Genomic DNA, 13,721 nt, shown 5'->3' with positions numbered 1-13,721 from the left:
ATCTCCATCAGAACAACCTTCTGGATCCGCACCAGTCAGTTTCAAGGCAGGTCACTCAACAGAAACTGCCCTCCCTGCTGTCACAGAGGAACTGCACACGGCTAAAGCAACCTCCCTCTCCTCTGTCATCATCCTTTTGGACCTGTCTGCTGCATTCGACACAGTGAATCATCAGATCCTCCTTCGCACTCTGCCAAGAACTTGGAGTTTCAGGCTCTGCACTTTCCCTCCTCACCTCATACCTCAAAGACCGCACCTACAGGGTTACTTGGAGAGGTTAACAATTATCTACAGGGGTCCCTCAGGGCTCTGTTCTTGGTCCCCTCCTCTTCTCCTTGAACACAAACTCGCTCGGATCTGTCATTAGCCCGCATGGTTTTTCATACCACTGCTACGCTGACGACACCCAATTAATTTTGTGCTTTCCCCGCTCAGAGATCCAGGTCGTCGCACGCATCTCTGCTTGTCTAGCGGACATCTCTCAGTGGATGTCTGCTCACCACCTCAAGCTCAACCTTGACAAGACTGAACTGCTTTTCTTTCCGGGAAAAGATTGTCCCACTCTTGACCTAACAATCAACATTGGCACCTCTGTTGTTTCTCCGACTCAGACTGCAAGGAATCTGGGTGTGATCCTAGATAACAAACTGTCCTTCACTGCAAACATCGCTGCTACAACCCGCTGCTGCTGATACACGCTTTACAACATCAGGAGGATACGTCCCCAGCTGACTCAGAAAGTGACGCAGGTTCTGGTCCAGGCTCTCGTCATCTCACGCCTAGACTACTGCAACTCCCTCCTGGCTGGTCTACCTGCATGTGCCATCCGACCTCTGCAGCTCATCCAGAATGCAGCGGCTCGTCTGGTCTTCAACCTTCCTAAATTCTCCTACACCACGCCGCTCCTCCGCTCCCTTCACTGGCTTCCAGTAGCTGCTAGAATCCACTTCAAGACAATGGTACATGCGTACAATGCTGCAAATAGATATGGCCCTTCCTACATCCAGGACATGGTTAAACCATACACCCCAGCACGACATGTGCACTCCGCTCTGCATCAGCCAAACAGATCGCTGCACCCGCACTGCGAGGGGGAACCAAGTTCCCATCAGCAAAAACACGTGGGTTTGCTATCCTGGCTCCAAAAGTGTGGAATGAGCTCCCCATTGAAATCAGGACAGCAGAAATCTTACACATCTTCCGGCGCAGACTGAAAACTAATCTCTTTCGGCTCCACTTCGAGCAATACAATTACTAACAAAGAACTGCTAACAAAGCACATATACTAATAAAGGACTGGCTTATCTAAAACCAGTTGAGTAGCACTTGAAATGTTTTAGCTCTATGAAACCTGATGTACTTATATGATTCTGTTTTCTTCAAGTTTGTATCTTGTTGGTCGAACGCACTTATTGTAAGTCACTTTGGATAAAAGCGTCAGCTAAATGCAATGTAATGTAATACAGAGGAATTAATATCAAATAGGCGCATTAGTGACTTACTCTTACATAACCGCTGGGTTATAAATAGTTTTAGCGGAGGTATTTTACAGCACAACATGCACGGCAGGAGAGCCTCTGAGCCCCGCGGCCGCATCACGGTGACCGGCCAACACTTAGAGCGGCAAAGGGGAACAGTTTCCGGAGTTGATTCTTAATACGTACTCTTAACTTAACCACTTTTAACAGAATTGCGTTGGTAAGCACCTAATGCAAACTTTGCCCAACACCATTTGCGCAAAAAAATAGACTACATGAGCACACTGTAAAAATATCCACTGTGAATTCACAATAATTACCTGGCAACTTGTTGCATGACTTTCACAGTAAGGTTCACCTCAATTTACTGTGAATGTCTTCACAGCAATGTATTGTAATTTCACATCCATGATATTACAATGCATTGTTGTAAAGGTACAACTGTATACTGTAACTTCACAGCTTCAATTACTGTGATATTACAGTATGTTACTGGGGAATTACATCATTTTGTTGTACATGCATTACAACAAGGGCCTGTAATTTTACATTTCTATTATGAAAGTAATGCAGGAGTAGCCAGTAATTTAGTGTGAATTTACAATGTGTACTGTGAAAGTAATGCAGGAGTAGCCAGTAATTTACTGTGAATTTACAATGTGTACTGTGAAAGTAATGCAGGAGTAGCCAGTAATTTACTGTGAATTTACAATGTGTACTGTGAAAGTAATGCAGGAGTAGCCAGTAATTTACTGTGAATTTACAATGTGTACTGTGAAAGTAATGCAGGAGTAGCCAGTAATTTACTGTGAATTTACAATGATACATGTGCATAACTGTAATCCCCAACTCCAGTACTTCCTGGAGGAAGCTCATACAATGGTTTCCTGTCCAAGTTTAACAGGAAACCAAAGTGTGAGCTTCCTCCTGGAAGTACTGAAGCTGCACTACAAAAATGCACGTAATCTTATTGTACAAGTAAAAACAACACCAAACGCACAAATGAGGTAAAATCAATGGAAGCCCACTGGCATATTTATTGACAAAATAAACAACAGAGTAAACAACAGAGTAAACAAACAGAGTAAACAAACAGGAACATGAACTAGTTCACCTCAACTATCCATAAAAAACAGATGAACCCTTAACGGATCCTTTAAACAAATAATCCCTCGCAGGTGAACTGACCGTAATGCTTCCCACTGGACTTGTCCCCGCACACCATGCAGTCTATGCAGACCATTTTAAGTCTATCAGCTTCCGGTGAAGGGTGCTCACGTGAGAGTTAATGGAGCTTCGCTTCTTTGCCTTGGAGCCTTTCTCCGGGTTGATGCCCAAGAAGCACCTGTTAATAAGCAAAGATACGTTTCAGTTTTAATTAGACTCATGTATTGCAGGCAGCATTTATCAAGGTGTTCACCTGTGTCTTTTCCCACACCGACTGTTACTAATCCAAACCTGTTGGATCATCCTCTCACAATAACATTATTTGTAGCCTAGCAGAGTGCCTCAGGTACCTCTAACATAAGGTTGACTTACTTATCTGAATTTTGAAGCCATACTATAAATGTGAATTTAACCATTATGTCAAATTTTTAACAAGATAGCCCAGCAACATCAAGTGATGGTGTGGTCCCAATTCGCATAGTTGGTTACAGGCTGCATACTCAAAGCATTTAATCTATTTTATGGCCTCTGTAGAAAGGCATGGACTTAATAGCCAGATAGTGAAACACAACTTTGCATGATAAGTCTTACTGATGACATTGATCATGTGTTTGAGTGTTACAATACCTTTGGATGAACTCCAGTGTGCATGATCCAACGGGATATTCAAGGTTGAAGACATAGTAGCTGCTGAATAAAGCAGCTAACCCATGCAAAAAAAAAGGGTGTGGGCCCATTACCACTTGTCCCTCGATGGATAGCATCCACCCAGAAGGCTTCATTGTGTCACCTGAAATGAAGAGATACCCCGTCATGCGTTATTGTGGATAGGTACATTCCTAGAATCAATCAAAACAAAAATAATACTTGAGCTAGAGATGTCAATACCAGATCCGAGTAACATTCATGATTGGCCAAGGACCAAAAAGCAGGAAAATATACAGTACAGAGCATGCAAGGACATTACACAGAACCCTCCACTTCAGGTGGACAGCACTTTTCTACTCCACCATCAGTGAGGTAGGCTACTTAACAGTCACTCTAAAAGCATCAAAGGTCCCTGTGCAGATAGGAGAATCTGGCTGAACGACAAAGCAACTCCCTAGCCCTCCTCCCTCTGCCTTTATGGCTAGACGGTTTAACCTCATTCCTCTATGGGTAGATGGTTACGAGCCCAGCTGGAACGGGAACATGTCAACTCGTCAGACCCCTGAATCATTTAAACAGGCTAGAGATTTTAACTAACGCGAATCGCTGAAACATGTGGCGTCAGAGTATCGTAAGTGTCGTTTCACAGACTGGACTTGAATGGAGTGCAGGAGAGATGGAAGGCCTTCAGTCAGATTCTCCCCTCGATGCAAAGGAACACTTAAGCTCTTTAGAGTAACCATTCAGTATCCTATCCTCATCGATGGTGGAGCAGAACAGGGATGTCCTAAGAGAAATTATATAACAAGAATAAAAGCAGCAGTGAAGTCTAGCCATTCAGGTCAGAAAAGCAGGAAATCCTGTATAAACAGGAAAAATACCATCCCTGAACATTACATTACCTTGAATGATCAAGCAGGGGGTGCTTGGGAGTGCTGCAGTATTCACTACATCAGCAGCAGTGGCACAGGTCTGTAACAAAGTAACACACAATAGCATAGATTTAACATTATGCAAGGATGAAGATCGTTCATCGGTCAGAGGTAAATCAGAACATAATAAATGGTCTAATAATAATAATAATTACTTGCATTTATATAGCGCTTTTCAAGACACCCAAAGCGCTTAAAAATGGACGTCCGCAAACCAATGTGTAGCCCCCGCCTGGGTGATGCTAAGGCAACAGCTAATCCGTGCACTACAGCTCAACACAGATCAGCTCGGCCCATTTGGAGCAACTTGGGGGTAAAGTGTCTTGCTCAAGGATACTTCCGACATGCGGACAGTCAGAGCCAGGATTCGAACCACCAACCCTACGGTCGATGAAAGACCAGCTCTACCAACTGAGCTTCAGTCGCCCCTAATGTAATCACTCGTTTAGCATTTTAAAAAACGTACATCAACTTCGAGCATCAGTTTCTCCGTAGGCTCCTTAAAGTGGACCATAAGGAGCTGGAGGATGCAAGCAGCCTTCTCCGAACCCTCTGGATCATAGCTGGCCAGAACTTCCCTGATCTTCGGGTTGTCCAGTTTCTGGCAGAAATGCAGGATGGTCTGTCCTCTCTGACCCAGGGCCTCTTGGAGCTTCTGAAGTATGTTGACGTCCGTCAGGAGGCCAAAGTGGGAGAAAAGCCCTCTCGGAGAAAAGAGAAAAGGCCATTCCTCTTTGACCTACAACATCGCTGGAGCAGGCATTCTGTTGAGGTACCTCCGCAGGATGACGTAGGTCCTCACCATCAGAGGTTCTGCTCTCTCTGCCCCACCCATCCCTTCCTCTGTGTACAGACATACAAATACATGTTTGTTGCATCTGCTCTATAGAAGATCTATTGTGAGGCAAGATGTCAGTCAGGGTTAGGTAAACAGCTAAAACCTTGTGCTTTTTTCCCCCTGAGTCCAGTGGGTTCACAACCTCAAAGGCATCTTGGTACAGTATCAAACCAAGTGAGGAAGGGTCAGCTTTCAACATTGGATTACTTTAAAATCCTTCTCCATCCTTGACATCCTGATAGACAGCATCAGTAGATGGCTGCAAACGTGTCATGATATACTGTTCTTGTAGAGACTCATTTTTGAACAGTGTCACCAATGTCTCATATATAGGTACATACTGAGCAAAGCATTCTTTGTCATTTTCATAATTGCCCAAGAGCAAAGGCACGGGATGAACATAGTTGAAACACTCTTTAAAAGCAGCCTTCCTCTTTGCATCTGTACTGAGTCTTCCCCTGTTATAGAGTGTGAGTAGATCCTCTCTGTTCAGTTCATCGATGATGCTGCTTATAGTGGCCTGAGGGATTCCAAGTTTCTTCAATTTCTCACTCAGAATGTTAAGTGAATGAGACAGACCAAGTTCATGAGCACTTTGAAAGCCATCAATAATGGTTTGTATGGTGCTTGCCGGTAAGAGTAGCTTAGATTGCAATTTCAAATACAAAAGTGTAAGGTTATGTAAAAAAAGGGTTTCGTCCACAACTAATGGCACTTCTGGTTCATCATCATGTTCATCATCATGTTCACCAGCAGCTTCTGAAGATGACTGAATGGGTTCTGGCAATGACTCTGTAGTAATAGACTTGTCTAGTACCAAGTCATCTAAAACTGAATCCTCTGCACGCCTATGTTTCCTGTTAATATGTGAAGCAAAAGTCATCACGTTTGTGAACCTGCAATCACAACCTCTAAATGGGCATCTAGTTTCCATTCCTCCCCTTACGTGTGTCTTCAAATGCTTAATAAGAGAGGCTAAAGTGTCACACTTAAATGCACAAGCCTCAAGCACACATTTCAAGGATGTGTCAGGTGGTAGAGCTGATATGTCAGGCGGTATAGGCCGAGCAGCTTGCAGGTAGTACTTATGCAGCCTATATATATGCGATTTCAGTGCTATGTGTTTTCTGTACCTCCGTGAGCAGTCAGGCACCCCACACTGATAGTGAAAATTGGGGGCATTACTGTGCAGCTTTGTGTGCTGAACAAAGTTATGCACCTTCTCAGACACATGCTGACATCCAATATATTTACAGTGGAACATTGTTGTGTGTGGTAACTAGTTACCTACCCAAACATAATTCAATCTGCCTGACAATGAACAGGACGGTTAGCCTGGCTGCCTGACACTGAAGAGGATGGTTAGCCTGGCTGCCTGACACTGAAGAGGATGGTTGGCCTCTCTGATGACCTAGAAAAAAGGAGACCAGAGAAAGGAGAAATTACAAAGGCAACCAACAAAAGGAATTTTTCAGTTTGTATGCAGATTATGAACATGAGCATGTTGTAAAGGTGTAGCCATTCAGTCAGGTAGTTGAGCATCCCATTTAGACGAGACCGCAGTCACACAATCATATCGAAATGTTAACTACCTTAGCTGCAACAACACTCGAACAGTCACTAGCAATTTCCTCGAGGCGCACGCACACCAGGATCACGAGGATGTCAAATCTGGAATAGAGGCAGTAAAAAACCACCACAGGGAAGCAAGAGAGGTAAGCTCACATAAATGTACTGTCAAACAGTATTGGATGAAGTGATTAATCTCAGGTGTGCTGCACAGGTAACACATTTCTGAGCTTCAGTACTTCATGGAGGGAAGCACTGGAGCTGGGGACTGCAGTTATGCACAGTCTATAAACTACGGTCTGTGTTGCATACTAGGCCTACCTCCAACTAGGAAGCAATCCGTGAATTGGATTTAGGATTTAGGCAATACACCTCGTCGCGTCGGTCAACACCAGGCAGGCAATCAGTAGGCCTAGAGGAAGATACAAGATACAATATCCGTTTATTCGCCATGTAGTTTTACAACATACTAGAAATGTGTTGCTGGTAGATACTGACATAAAGACAACATTGGACAGGGTGCAGGGACAAGACAGGAAAAGTGCAAAACAGGACAGTGTACAAAAATGCAGGTAAAAGTAGAAGCTAATTTAGGCTAGAATAGTATAGAAATAAAATAAGATAAAAAATGTTTGTGTTTTCAGAGAAATAACATTACGCATTGCAATAACCTATAAACATTTAAAACCTATAAACATTGCGAACCTGTAAACATTGTGAAGAGGCAGAGAGAGTTTGGTAATCCTTTATCATCCAGAGTAGTGTTGATGAAAGTATTGAGTGATTGAAACTTTGCTTGCTAGGCGAGGCTTAAACTCTAAGTAAGCCACAGGCTACAATGAGGCTAAAAAAGAGTTCAACTTTTTATGTCTGAGCATGTTTTGAGAGCAGCATGCTCAGTCATAAAATGTTGAACTCTGTGTCTCAGAGCAACATTAAGAGATCTATGGATACATCTCTCAACACCCATATGAAACAGAACTGTAAACAGATTTTATTTTTCTTTATGGATATCTTACAAATCACTCCCCTTTCAAACTGTATTCTTGTTATTTTTAACAGTTGCGTTAATGTCATATCGTATTTTATACCTGTTTTTCATTTAGTCTCTCATTTTTTTTAAACTATAATGATGATATAAAAGGTGTGCCTTTACGTCACTGAGCTGAGGTTATCAGCCTTTCAGTCTGTCAGGAGAGAGCACAAGTTTAATATTCTGAAAGCCAAGACACTAGGGGTGTAACAACTAATCGACTTAAACGATTAAAATCAATTACCAAATTAGTTGGCAACTAATTCAGTCGTCGATTCGTTGGTGACGTCATCACATGTGTTCTACACCCCGTTAAGCTCCAACGTTATCACTCTTTTTTATCGGTACAGGAGAGATTTAAAACATATGTCATATGTATTATTGCTACATAAACATTATATCGCAGTCTTAGTGTCGCCAATTCAGTTTCTAATATGCAATACGACTACAAAATGCGTCTATAATGTATTTTCGATCTTCCCAATTCAGACGAGAGATCTCTCCCCCGCCTGCTTGCGAGGGGGCGGGGCAGTTTACACACACACGCAGGAGAATGCGGAGAGAACGCGCTCCGAGGTGTGGTTAAACTTTAGCCGTCTCGATGTGGACAATGCTCGTTACCAAAAGTGCAATAACAGTTTATCATATAAAGGCGGTAAAACGAGCAATTTGTCTAAACATTTAGCAAAAGTGCACCACATTCAGACGGAGGAATGCACCGGTTTCGACTGTCTTTCTAGTAGCTCTGTAGCCCCGTCCACGAGTAACGTTTCCACGTCACTTGTTATGTATGCTAGCAGCAACACAGAGTTAACTCAGTTATAAAAACATAGGTTAATGATTAGAGGTAACTGATTTATTTTGTGAAAGTTTCAGCTATTCTGTTTACAGTTCTGTCATCACATTATTTAATATGATTTGTTAAAACATTGTTGTTTCTTTTGATGTGAAATATTATGCATTTAATTAAAATAAAAAGCAATGTTAGTTTTGTTCACAATTTGTTTAGTTAGTTTACCTTATTTCTTGTCTAAAGAACCGTTAATACTATAAGGACCGGATCGATAAGCAGTATTGATATAAGTAGTAGTACAGTTAAAACCTTAACGATCCGAATAATCGATTAATCGTTTCATTCATCGATAGATTTATCAAATTAGTTGTTTGTTGCAGCCCTATGACACGTGGTGACACGAATATGCAATAGGGTCCGTGACGAATTCATTAAGAACATTATAAGAGCAACTAACGTTACCAACTTTGACACCGATTTAGATTAGGCCTAATTTGATTAGACAATGTCATGAAACCACCAACCACCTAGCACAAGAAACATTCATTAGCTAGCTAACATCAGCTAACCTACTAGTAAGTTAGTTAGACCATGGCTTCAGAATACAAACTTAGCAGCAATGCTAAGCTAACTAGCTTATACCAATGGCAATTATGCCAGCCTTACCTGTTAAAGTATTAATTGTTCGCCCTTTCATTCGAATACAGCATAAGCCTTCTGCCAACAAATGGAACAGTCAGCAACAGTTGGCTGGCTAGCACCAGAGCCATCTACCATAGCCATATACTGCGCTGGCTAGCACTAGCTAGGCTAACGTTAAGGCCACCTGCTTGAAGGTGGACATGGCTGCTATCAAGCTAATGTTACTAGCTAACGCTAGCTATCTATTCGCTACCATGTACAAACCAAAACGACACTACTTCACTGGCGTTTGCAATCGAAAGCACATAATATCCACCACTACTCCACATTATGGGCAGTACTTACTTGCTGTTTACCGATGGTAACCGCCTTGGAGAAACTCACAGATGTTCACCTTGACTGTTGCCTCCGTGCGAATTTTCGAAAGGATCAAGGCATCTCTGTCAGGAGGCTTTGGGTTCCTCAAAGCGCGATATGATTGGCCGTTCGAGCGATGACGTTCCGTTTCGTCCCTTCAAACGTGACACCTACGGTTGACAAATACCCGGAAATTACGTTTTTTCTGGCGTGTATGTCACGTGATCTTCAACTTTCTCAACACTAATTCGGCTGACTTATATATTTGATCCAATTGGTAAATAGGGACACCTAGTGGTTAAAGCTCATTATTGAAATGTTTTGTTGAATAATCTTTAATCTTTAATAACCTGACTTTGGAAAGGGCTGGAAAGATAATTTTTTCACCAGGGGACTCTAAATAGGGTCCAGATAAGATATCTGAAATATGGGAACCGTAACCCACCCAGATTTGTTTTTCAATCTAATGTCAAACTCTCACAAAATCCTGTCTAGAGCTAAGGATTGGACACCCTTTGGTGAGGGAGGGAGAGAAAATTGAAAAAAATTTAAAAAAGGTGCTTGGCGCTCCGAGAGTTTGAGAGTATGTTGCTTAACTTGTGTGGAACCCGCTTGCAAAATTTGGGGCCGCTGTGACCTTCAACCAGGTCGCAAACTAAGGTTAAAGGTCATGTTTTCATGGCTCTCAATACTCTAGACCAGGGGTGCCCACACTTTTTCAGCTTGGGAGCTACTTTTAAAATGACCAAGCCCAAAAGATCTACCTACAGGGCCGCCCCTGCCCAATCTGTGTCGCGAGCGCGAGGGGGGGGGGGGGGGGGGGGGGTGCTATTGGAGTAAATGGCGGATAAACTGTGACGCGCTTAGACGAATTGCACCGCATAAGCACATAATAGTGCGCCACATTTGCGCTTCAGATGAGGAGGTGAGGCCCCCTCATAACTGCATGAACCTGTATGGCACAATACAACTCAGACTGGCTTACCTGTATGTCAATCAAGTGGCAAATGCCATAGTAAGGATGGATTATAGGCTAACTTATAATTTAAAAAATATATATATATATATATATTTTTCCATGCCATGCGATCTACCCACACTTCCTTTGCGATCGACCGGTCGATCGCGATCGACGTAATGGGCACCCCTGCTCTAGACGGCACAAAGGAAGGTCCGACAGCTTTGAGCTTGGTGTCGTTGGAATCGTCTCGAAGAGTACATGCAGATTCATCCCTCTGCTGCTCCGAATGTCAAACGTTACGGCTTAAAACGGGAAAAAGCCTTCCGTTAAGCCGCTTTCACTCTCGCTCTTGTGGTGATAGAGCACGCCAATTTCCCCGCATGCTAGGCAGTCAAGAGTATTCTAGTTAGATTCGGCTTGATGTGGAGATGTGATTTGATGTGTCGTTTGTCCCCCAACTCCTCTCGGATGTCCTCTCCAAAGTTGAGATATTTACTAAAATGCTCAGGGGAGTTTCCTGAATTTTCCTGCCGAAAGCCAAGCACTAGGCCCTGGGTAAATTAAGACGCTGATTTGGGGCACTTTTTCCACTTTCCCTGGTGCTAGAAACTCAAGTCAGGCATCTCTGGAATCGTTGCAAAAATACATTTCTAGCTAAACGTAATTGAGAATGCAGTTTAGTTCTGTGGGAACGTAATTTTTAGGAGACAGGGTTGCCAGGACACACACCGGTTAGAATAGTCTATTCTGCACATGTGCAATGGTGCACAATTCAAATGTTACAGTAATGAGTTGTGCTCTTTATATATATAGTCTATCATGGTTGTGCTAAGCTGATTTTGAGTACATTGCTTTACTGTGAAATAATAGTTAAATAATGTGAAATCCAATTCTACTGTTTTATAGATATTTTGTTGTGATATTACAGGGGCTTTTGATTACAATATTTCTCTGTAATATGATATTCTTAAATGCTGTGAAATCCTTGCAATTTTTACAATGTTGTTGTGATATTACAACATTTGATGTGATATTTCCGAGGATTTTGATTACAGTATTTTATTGTGAAATAATAGTTAAATGCTGTGAAATCCAAGGATACAGTCATTTTTACATGTATTTGTTGGGATATTACAGGGGGTCTTGATTACAATGTCACTGTAAAATAATACTGTTAAATGTTGTGAAATGCTGGTAATTGTTTACAGTGCACGACAGGGCTGAGTCTAACTTTAACAGCAGTATTGGCGCTGGCATGCATTAAAATGTCGATATTTAGTTCAAAACAGTGAATACAAGAAAAGTAAATAACACTTGCTAGTTAAAGAGCAGTAATTAATAACTCAGGTGGTATGCTTACATGTTTGACGATGGTTGGGACAGGATCCAACGCAAACACGTTTCTAACTGCTGAAGAATCGCTACAAAGACAAACAGGAAGTCTCACACCGCGGTATTCTCGTTTGAGGGGGTGGCATGACCGTGGCGTTGACAAAATAATTGTTATGAAGTTTTCCAAAACGTATTTATAAGAAAGTGTTTCTTATTTAAACGTGTGTGTGTGTGTGTGTGTGTGTGTGTGTGTGTGTGTGTGTGTGTGTGTGTGTGTGTGTGTGTGTGTGTGTGTGTGTGTGTGTGTGTGTGTGTGTGTGTGTGTGTGTGTGTGTGTGTGTGCTAACATGACAATGACAGAGTGAAGGAGAGTGGGGAAGATATGTTTTTTCTTTTCTCTGTGCGAGTGTCAGCTGCTGGCTCACCATCTAATCCTCAGGGATATTTTTGGCTTGTGAGTCATGGCAGGTTTAGAACACATTTTCCAACGCTCTGCCATTTGTCTTTGGAAATAAAAGAAATGTCTACTGTGAAGGATATCATTAAAGAGCAACTTCCAGGTTAAAGACACCTGTGAATAAATGTGTAGGAAAATGATGAATACACTAGATTTTCAAAAAAATATACAGAAATATACACTACAGTGACATCTGGCGTCGTTTTTGTAAGAAATGTTCACTTCCGCATAAAAAAGCCTCGGCAAGTGACCTCCCGCGTGTGACGTAACACGGGGGACACAAGGGGGAGAGCGGCCGGTGTAACGTATTAATAAACATGGATCCCAATGCTAGTTTCGACACAGAAGACACAGAAGAAGTTGAACATGAATATTCGAATGCATATGACGGACCACAACCTTATAATTATGAGCCTGCTAGGCGTCCTAGAGACCAGGAGCAGCCAATGATTAGAAGAAATAACGGCCATCGGAGAGAAATTGAGCTGGGGTGTGAGGAGAACCAGTGGAGAACTGGGCAGCTATCTTGGTGGGTGACCGGCGTTAGCTACAGAATGTTAGCTAACGTCACATCACAACATTGTAAAGTTAGCTATCATATATCAGGCTATAACTAAAGTAGCATTGATAATATAGTAACTTTACTGGCAGGACTGTTGATACTGATCCATAACAGAAACTAATGCGCAAGTATCAGCCGTATCTCGCGTTACCTAATGCAACTCCACACTACGGTGCTGTGTACCGGAGGAGAGACGCGAGATACGGCTGATACTTGACGATCTGGCGGAGAAAGGTTGTGGAGCCTCCGTTGATATGTCGTTGTAAATGGCTTGATGGAAAGCAGGTGTGTAGTCGGGGAGGGTGCACAGCTGATTGCAGCAGGGGAGTGGAGGTTGAGCCGGGAGCCAGGAGTGACAGCCACCACGCACACACAAACAACACAGACAGGGGGAAACAAACAAACTCAAAGGAGACGGCTGGAGCAGTACAGCCACCACAGCGTTACCTAATGTAACTCCACACTATGTCTTACGGTGCCGTGTACCGGAGGGGAGAGAGAGAGAGAGAGCAGCGAAGGTGGGGGGGGGAGAGAAGTAATATGGTTTCCTGATAAAGCTGTGGAGAGTATGTGCTGCAGGGAGGCGGATGCACAACCCACCCAGGAACGAACGCTAGCTCCGGTCCTTTTTACTGTGGACTCGATGTCCTGACAGGCTGGTATTTGTGCAACCTGCACAAACACAATACTGCACCATGATTACAAATGGTGAAATACAATGTAAAACTACCGAAAAATACCAGCTCCTTAAAACACAACCACTCTACTCAACGCAACTCTACTATACCCGCGGTGAGAGAGCGGAGATGTGTCCCCTGTGTGATGTAATATGACGCGTTTGACGTATGACCTTAAAAAAAGCAGTTTTTAAGAGCAGAGCTCAAAATTGCTCCTTTCCCTCTGAATTCCTGCCCTTATGTCTCGTAAAACATATCAAATCCTGCATTCACTT

The 13,721-nt window shown here is 42.8% G+C and overlaps 1 protein-coding gene across 6 annotated transcripts; it reads right to left on the bottom strand.

The window, feature by feature from the left end:
- Positions 1 to 2,481: 2,481 nt before the first annotated feature.
- LOC307036308 (uncharacterized protein) lies at positions 2,482 to 9,659 on the bottom strand. 6 transcript variants are annotated; one of them, XM_079676509.1, is made up of 9 exons: positions 9,446 to 9,659; positions 6,954 to 7,044; positions 6,656 to 6,734; positions 6,380 to 6,474; positions 5,028 to 5,068; positions 4,692 to 4,880; positions 4,196 to 4,265; positions 3,273 to 3,435; positions 2,482 to 2,823 (listed from the first exon to the last, which is right to left on the bottom strand). In XM_079676509.1, the coding sequence occupies exons 5-9, from the start codon at positions 5,058 to 5,060 to the stop codon at positions 2,709 to 2,711; spliced, it is 570 nt and encodes a 189-aa protein (XP_079532635.1). In that variant the 5' UTR covers positions 5,061 to 5,068; positions 6,380 to 6,474; positions 6,656 to 6,734; positions 6,954 to 7,044; positions 9,446 to 9,659; the 3' UTR covers positions 2,482 to 2,708. The 6 variants fall into 6 exon arrangements, 2 of the variants coding, with proteins under 2 accessions (XP_079532635.1, XP_079532634.1); XM_079676508.1 differs by having other exon boundaries at positions 6,355 to 6,474; positions 9,446 to 9,656; XR_013807311.1 differs by lacking the exon at positions 5,028 to 5,068 and having other exon boundaries at positions 9,446 to 9,657.
- Between the last annotated feature and the right edge of the window lie 4,062 nt (positions 9,660 to 13,721).

This window comes from Notothenia rossii (assembly GCF_949606895.1).
Source record: "Notothenia rossii genome assembly, chromosome: 4".
NCBI classification, from domain to species: Eukaryota; Metazoa; Chordata; class Actinopteri; order Perciformes; family Nototheniidae; genus Notothenia; species Notothenia rossii.
The sequence above is the reverse complement of the archived record's forward strand: the minus strand, read 5'-3'. Positions and strand labels throughout refer to the sequence as shown.